General features: G+C 33.4%; 1 protein-coding gene across 1 annotated transcript; it reads right to left on the reverse strand.

Annotated features, from left to right (window-relative positions):
• Nucleotides 1–68: 68 nt before the first annotated feature.
• On the reverse strand, nt 69–7,176 carry LOC101499488 (uncharacterized). Its single transcript, XM_004499146.4, has 13 exons — nt 6,347–7,176; nt 6,127–6,269; nt 5,199–5,315; nt 4,052–4,166; nt 3,443–3,580; nt 3,129–3,224; nt 2,899–3,012; nt 2,487–2,555; nt 2,249–2,319; nt 2,028–2,121; nt 701–829; nt 496–585; nt 69–386 (listed from the first exon to the last, which is right to left on the reverse strand). Exons 1-13 carry the CDS (start codon nt 6,719–6,721, stop codon nt 285–287), a joined length of 1,653 nt encoding a protein of 550 aa, XP_004499203.1. The 5' UTR covers nt 6,722–7,176; the 3' UTR covers nt 69–284.
• Nucleotides 7,177–8,411: the final 1,235 nt, after the last annotated feature.

Consider the following 8,411-nt stretch of genomic DNA (forward strand, 5'->3'; position numbering starts at 1 on the left):
AAACTGTGGTTGCAAAGTGAAAACACACTCTGCATTGATATCCTTCAAGGCTTTCAACAGAGTCTCCATTTTCAAGGGCTTGCTAATCTGACTTCAATATCAATAATCAACAATTACATACATATATGTACAGCTTTACATGAGACATGTAATGCTGCAAGCCATAATAATTGTTTCTCTTGCTCATGGCCTCATACATAACAGATGCGAACTGTATTAATCATTTTCTACACTTCCGTATGGCAGATATTTATGAAACTTAATTATATACATATTTAAGAAAGTCAAGGTCGCAGTGATACACACAGTTGCCTCATAGGTGTAAGCAATCTTGCAAAACGTAGGGGCACATGAGCCTTGATATATGTCCCTTGCTCTGTATATTCCTATATATGAATTAGATGAAATGTCAGGAAATCCAACAATAACAAGTAAGAAAACCGTGATTTATGATTAACAGGTAGCAATTGATTAATCAACAGGGTATTTACTTACAGTTTTCTCGACCATTCCAACCTGGTGTATGGTGCTGAGAAGGTCCCCATTTTCAAATGGTAACAAAGCTTCCACCCACACCATGGAGTCCTGTTAAAGAATAACAGAATTTTGACTAGCAAATATAAATCTAACAAATGGACTGCATGATATCAGAAGACAGAAGGTAAATTTAATTATATAGCGAATGGCTTCAATTTTGTACCTTTAGTTGGTCTTGAACTGCATTACAGAATTCCGGTAAGCCATCGCCACTTAAAGCAGATATGCATACAACATCATCTCTTTTTTCAGCTTCAAGCCTTATTTTCTGGGGATCACTAGCATTATCAATCTGCCATAAGAAAAAGATATGTCAGAATGTTCATGCTGGAACAATTAAACTTCAAGTGCAAAGCAAAGTTTGTTGATGAAAGGAAAAATTGATCTCAAGGGAGAATAATTTCATGGCTGTGAGAAACTGAAATAAAAAATTAAAATGACAGCCAATTTTGAACCAAATGCAGTCCTTAATCCAGCAACTGATTTTAACGCATTATGGTTACTTTACTTCCCAGTATACAATAATGCTTATCCAAACGATATGATATTATAAAATTAAACAATGCATAAAAATGCCCGTGTGACAACATTTTAAGATAAAAGTCATATTCCCTCTTGTTGCCATCAGAAACAACCTATCCTATACCTTTTTTGCTATAGGCAGGTGAATGGTATTTTTGTAATAATATGTCCTCTCACACAAGTCCTTATGGTTTGAAACAAGGACAATGCATTGATCCATCTATCTTCTGCTGATTTGTTTTTGCAGTTTTGAATAGTGTAGCAATGGTCAAACTCTTATAGAGACTCTGAAAAGATATCATGAACTAACTATCCTAAAGGCTTAAGCTATTGATTTAAAGAAAGTAAATATATTTTTAGGTAGAATAATCTCAATAAACTATTTGAGTGCTCTGCTTTCAATTGTTTCAGCCGTTAAGCTAGTTCTTCATAAGTGAGCTCAATTTCATCCCAAATTATGAGGTTGTTGAGATTTTGATAGTGTTAGGAATATAAATGATTTAGGGTTAACTAGGATATCCTAATAGTGCTATGCTATGTATGCCATAGAGAACTAGAGAGCTTTGATCATAATGAAGGGTGTCTGATCAATTATTATTGGGATTGGAATGAAGGCGGTCCTTATGTATTGCTAAAGCATTTCATTCGTACTTGTACAACACATCAGGACCTGGAAACAGGCTTGGAAAGGAATCACTCCCACTATGCATGTTATCTTCCTCGACCAATTAATGACAATAGTTAAAAGCTGCCTTTCTCACTCATAAACATATCAATCAACAAAGTATATCGAGAACAGGCTAACATCCTAAATGCTGTGTACCAAAATACTGTACTAATAAATAAATTGGAAGAACTGCAGGGTGCAGAGGTCCAATATATACAAATTACCAAAGATAAAGGAAAAAGGATCAACTTGGTAAACTATTTTGGGAGGAGGTAAACCATTAAAACCGTTCTCCTAATACCTTGTTCCAGACCATCAGTCTTGGAATTGATGATACATCTAGTTCTGATAGAACTTTTTCCACGGCATTTATCTGTTGCTCAGCCAGGGGGTGACTGCAATTCATAAAAATAATTGATGAGAAAAGTAAGCCAACACCAGTAGTTGTCTAGTTCTTCTAACTTCTTTTCCTCTACAAATAAAGTGACTCCTAGAAGTTTTACTGATATTATTATATATAACCTGATATCAACCACATGCACCATAAGTGATGACTCTGATATCTCCTCCAGGGTGGCTCTGAAGGCAGCAACCTGCAGAGAGCAGAGAAAATGACAGTCTAGGGGGATCATTTCATAATTGGGTTAAGTCTTAATGGCGACATGTTAATTTGATCGTAAATCATGTCAAAAAATAATGCTAAATATCAATTGGGTAACAGCCAAAGCGAAAAAAATTGTAACAGACGCATGTTTCTTACTAGTGTAGTAGGTAACTTCTGAATAAAACCAACGGTGTCTGTTAGGAGGAACTCTTTTCCATTCTTCATCTGGACGAAAGCAAATAAACAAAGCACGGCATGTTAAAATACCTATAGTTCAAACCGCACAAGACTCAAATTCCTGCATGGTAAAAAATCATTAACAACGAAATTTAGCCACCCCACAGCCAAGGGATACTGTAAACATAGGAAATGACTGCTGTAAGGTAAATTCCGATGAAAGGTTTTGGACTAGTTCTTTATTTGGCAAAGAATAGAAGCTGGTATTTGAGTCTCATAACAAATTTGAAGTGCACACACAATAGTTGAAACTGAAAGCATGCAACAATGAAGACAATATATAGTTAGTAAAATAAAAATGTGAAATTATCCATGTAAAATTTAAACTGACCTGTACTCTCCTCGTAGTTGGATCTAAAGTTGCAAATAATTTATCTTCGGCAAGAACATCTGCTCCAGTTAATTGATTCAAAAGCGTACTCTTACCAGCATTCGTGTAACCAACCTAAAATGATGGCAAATAAGCATATATCATCATCTTATACGACATACATTACCGTGACGCAAAGGCAATATCAGCCTAACAAAGAATGGCCTCAATATAAATGTTAAAAAACTAACCAAGGATACCACTGGCACAGGTACTGAGATACGCCTATTACGGTATTGCTTTCGGTGTTTCCTAACAGATTCTAGCTCTTTTTTAAGAACACCAATCTGTCAAAGCCCATGAAATAAATAATTCTGAGAAAACAAAGTTCTAGGGGAAAATAGAAATAACCATGAATTTTAGAGAAATGCATAATGTATGAAATTGGTAGGTTACTAACCATAATATTATACTAGCATACATAACACTTAAACAATCAAATGAAGCTGATTTTCGTGGCCATGCTGATAACTTTGATAATGATCGGATAATACTGTATGCTTACTTGGTTACGCAAAATACGCTTATCCACTTCTATTTGTTTTTCACCCATTCCCTTCACCTGTCCTCCTGATTGACGCTCAAGATGAGTCCACATTTTCGTTAGACGAGGTAGTTGGTATTCCATTTGTGCCAATGAAACCTATAAATCAAAAGAACCTAGGATTATCAGAAAAGAGGTCTCAATTTCTCCAATTTGCCAAAGCTTGTTTGTGTGTGTGATTTGGAGATTTCAATAGCACCTCTAGCAAAATTAGTGGCTAATATTTAGCAACATGCCCCATATAATTGAAATATAAATACATTATTTCTGTCCATCATCAGATTCATCATACTAAATCCCAATCTTAAATATCTTATATTTCAAAGAAAATATATCATATAATTTTTAGAGTAAGTTATCAATAAATTAATTTAAATAAAAATAAATATTGAAATTAAGTGATGATATAAAACATAAAACCCTCATGGAGAAGTCATCTTTTGCATTTATATGTCAACTCTGTGGATTACATTACCAAATATTGATCAATAATTATTCAAGACACTGATTAGTGATACCCTATTAAAAACAAAGGATACTGGAGAAACCTCCTTTTTAATATATTATTGCCTGTAAAGATGCTTCGTGTGTTGCTGCTCGCTGATTAAATATATCAAGGATGAGAGCAGTTCGATCGCAAACTCTAACATCTCCACCAAAAATCTTTTCCAAGTTGCGCAGTTGCCTAGTATAGCAGGGATCAATAATTTCGTGTGAGATTCAGAGTGGCATTCCTTACGCAACAATGTGACTACAATAAATTATTCATTTTTGGAGTAGTCGACCGGCATAATGCAAGATAAACAAAAGGAAGAGAGAGAGAGAGAGAGAGAGAGAGAGTAAAATTATATCAAATATGCAGGATGCACTAGTATCATGAAACCATATGCCTCCAGATCAAAACATTACAGTTTTTTTTTTATTTTGGTTTTTATTTCGGGGCTGCTTTTAGTATCTATACTTCGAACTCAAAGTTCAAAAATCTTACTAGTTCATAATTATTTACTGTTATTAGTTGGTAAGCAATTACATTCCATTTCCAGACCAAGGAATATTTTTAGTATCTGTTTCTTGATTTTTTATGCCTACTAAAACATCAGATAACTCCACAGAATAATAAACTAGTTTTCGTTGTTTGACTTTTCCATAGTTTTATAGGCAACTCTCACACCCCCAAACACCCACCAATCGATCAATTGATGCCTCTCCAACAGCCTGCGAATTGATATTCTCTACCATAAATACATTAAACCCTCAATACCCAATCTTCCAACCCTTACCTCACTTATAAGAAGTCCTAATCTTAACCCTTACACACTTCTTCATCAAAAGATAGATAAAGCAATGTAGAGCAGAACAGTGTGTATCTATAAAAGAATAAAGGAAAATAATATGAAATATACAGCATAGTTTAAGCTACCTCACCACCTTCTTGCTAAAAATCGGAGGTTAACAAATCATCATACTCATACTGGAAACCAACATTTCAAACAGAACCTCCAGAGCAACCTGGTTCTTATGGTTCCAATTATCTCAAATCAAAAGCTAGCAAAAACATCAAAATATTATTACTTTTTATGAAACTTTTATTGTCCGCTCTGAAGACAAACCACGTTCAATAAAATAGTCAACAAACTAAATGGTAAACTGATAAAAAATAGTCTTAACAGGAAGTGTGCAGTTGGATAGCATAAATGTGAGACAGAAGGTCCCTTACCCAGCTGACAGCTCATCATCAAATATCACAGTTTCAACATCCAATGCATTAATTGCACTTTTAATTTCAGAAACTTTGCCGGAGCCAATGTACGTCTTAGGGTTTGGAGAAGCAAGCCTGTACCATTTGGATAAACTCTGAAAGTGAGTCAAAATATAAAAATGTCTCAAAGAGAAGAAAGATAGGATTGCTGGGTATGGCCTGTAAACAAAATTATGTAATCAAAAGCAACAACAGTTTTAATGAAATCCGTCAATTAATTATCTTCAGCATCATAAAAGAGAGGAGTCTAAGGAAAAAATGTTGCATATTAACCGGTAACCATGGTCCATTATCTCCATCATTAGGGCATGGGTTGATTCTCAAATTCTTTCAAACTCACAAAATAAAATGGAAATATGATTGGGGAAGGAAGCAAAATTACATCTAAATCAATGTATTCAGGCATGAGCATGCAATGTTCTATTAACATAAGTAGTAGAATCAAAAAAATAAGCAATGAAATACAACAACAGCTTCATATTGCCTAAAAAATGTGGTATTCAATTACATGACAATAGACAACGAAATAAAAGTTCAATAACTATACACCAGACAACGTAAGCTAGCAAGCGATTTGAACTACCCTAAAAGAAAGTGGTATTCAATTGCATGACAATAGACAACAACAGAAGAATTTAATAAATATCCACTAACAATATAAGCTAACAGGAGATTTTAATTCTGTCTCTCAAGGTTATAAAGCTCTAACCACTGAATTGACACCTCAGGAACAATAATATAACAATGTGATATATAAGATATAATAAGAGAATCAGTTTGGTAAAACAAACTTGAATTATTCTACTTCCATATATGTATAAACTATGCCAAATTTGAAATTGAAGGTGGAGTAATTAGAAAACTAATTAAAAGATAAATGAGTTACTTCTGGTATGTAGAACCAACAACCAATAATCCAGCAGTATCAGCTAACTGTTCCAATTCACTCAAAGATTCCTCTATACCAAAAGAATCCCTAACATCACCTTTTCGTTCAACACCAACGAGATACGCTTTCTCTTCAAAAACCTGAAAACAGATAATCGAATCGAACTGAACAGAATTGAAGTGAATCGAGTGAAATTGAAAATTGAAAGAGTACGAACCTGTTTTCCGTTGCGGAGCTTGAAACGGTTATCCAAGTTGGTGCTGTTGTCGTCGTTTTGTTCTTTCTTCTTTTTGTGTTTAGTGGATTTAACTTCATTGGAGGGAGGAACTTGTTCAAGTTCGCTGTGTGGCTCAATTGTAGGGTTTTCGTTTATAGATAAAACGACGTCGTTTGAGTCGGAGGATGATAATTCAACTTCAATATCGCGCGGTATAACATTGAGAGAGGTGGTTGGAGTGTGAGAGAGGAATAGAGAGCGAATAGGGGAGAATGAAGGAAGATTTAGATAATGACGATAGCGTTGTTGTTGAAATTGAAATTGAAGCGATGAGTGAAGAATAAGAGAAGCGTGAAGGCATGCGCATGTTCTCATTTCTCTTTCTTCCAATTCAATTATGCTTCGTTTCTGCCATTACCGTGTTGCGTATTTTGAGTTTATGGTATTGTTGATTATTAGTAGTAGTAATTAACTTGTGGCTGGAGATGATGGAAGATGCCGTTAACTCTCCATTTTATGGCTTACATCATTATCTTATTGATTAGTGTAATTTGATCATGTTTTTCCATGTGCTGATTGGATAAACTATTACTGTGTGTTCTTCGGATTTTTAGAGGTCTAAATATTAATTATGTAATTAATGAATCATAGTTCAATCTTGTTAATTTGTGCTAATTCTGGTGTATTTTCCGAGTTTCTTTTTTTTTATATCCACTACTTTCATAAAGCTTTCACTTAGCATTAATAAACTATAATGAATTTTTATCAAAAATAAATAAATAAACTGTCATGAACATACAAGTTTAAAGAAAGTTTCACGCTTACTCGTTGCTAAGCGAAAGATACACCCGCCGCCCCTATTCTCAAATCCTCTCTTTTAATGCGCTTCTCATTTTTTCAGTAAAGAATGATGATATTTTGATCAATTTTTAATTTGTAATCTAGTTTAAATCGTTTCTTGTTTTTTTTATTTAAACAAGTCATTTCTACTTATTTTTATTTTTTCTTTCGATTTTTTGATGTCATCGTTTTTGTGAGGTGTTTTATTTGCTTTTCGTTTATGTGCGACGTTTTATTTTTCCGTTTTATTGTGGTATTTTTTAGTTTAGATTGATTTTCGATCAATTGAAAATTTAATTAATGATTTTGACGTCATAAATTATACTTTTTAAGTATGGATACTTAGAACACTTCAATTTTATTATTTTTTTTATATTTTGTCACATTTGAAGATATTTTGTTGTTTTATATTATTAACCTGGATATTGTGAGTTTGTTCACAAATTCATCCTTTGCGGTTTTTGTAATTTTGAATTGTAATGTTTTTTATCGATAACTATTATTAATTTAAATGAATGAATGTCATTTTTAGTATTAAAAATAAGTGAAACGCGCAGCTCATCGAGAGAAAGTCACTTGAAGGCCCATCATGACACGAAGCCCATCCACACAATTCATGGTATCTAGGAACACGATAGTAGTCATTCGTCATCTAATTTATCGTATAAAAATTATTTTGTACTTTACACATATCTACACAAATATCAATTAAACATATATTTTTGTATTAAAAAGAATTATATTAACTAAAACAAAAATCGAGGACGATAACTTCAATTTTCATACATTGTGGGTACATTGTTTGAATAAAAAAATGAGCATTGTGACCAAACTGAGCTAAGAAATTAGCAAAATTATTTTTGTTTCTCTTGGAGAATAATTGAGTGAGTAGTTTCATTTTGTTTGATGCAATATAATGATAATCTCTTTGAGAATGATAAACAATGGAGTAAACTAAGTATAGCTTTTATTGATCATGGAGAGTAGGATTGAAGTCAGTTTCAAAAATAACATTAGAAATACTTTTATTACACGCCAAAAAATATCACTGCAAAAAACTCACGTTTCAAAAAATAATGAGCTATTTGATGTCACTTTATAGTAGAAATCACATATAAACTCGTAATTATAGTGGCGAATGATTCCCTCGTAAGCTGATGAGCCATCAATATGGATATAAGCACCATCAACGTTCATCTTCAAAACCCTCACATGGAGTTTAATC

This window comes from Cicer arietinum, chromosome 4 (assembly GCF_000331145.2).
Source record: "Cicer arietinum cultivar CDC Frontier isolate Library 1 chromosome 4, Cicar.CDCFrontier_v2.0, whole genome shotgun sequence".
Lineage (NCBI taxonomy): Eukaryota > Viridiplantae > Streptophyta > Magnoliopsida > Fabales > Fabaceae > Cicer > Cicer arietinum.

What these genes read in the sequence shown, in the direction of transcription:
- LOC101499488 (XM_004499146.4), bottom strand. Translation starts at nt 6,721, where the DNA reads ATGAGAACATGCGCATGCCTTCACGCTTCTCTTATTCTTCACTCATCG. An exon ending in AGAAGTTACCTACTACACTA is followed by an intron (nt 2,320 to 2,486) that starts GTAAGAAACATG and finishes TGCTCTCTGCAG; the next exon opens with GTTGCTGCCTTCAGAGCCAC. An exon ending in GTGCATGTGGTTGATATCAG is followed by an intron (nt 2,122 to 2,248) that starts GTTATATATAAT and finishes TATGAATTGCAG; the next exon opens with TCACCCCCTGGCTGAGCAAC.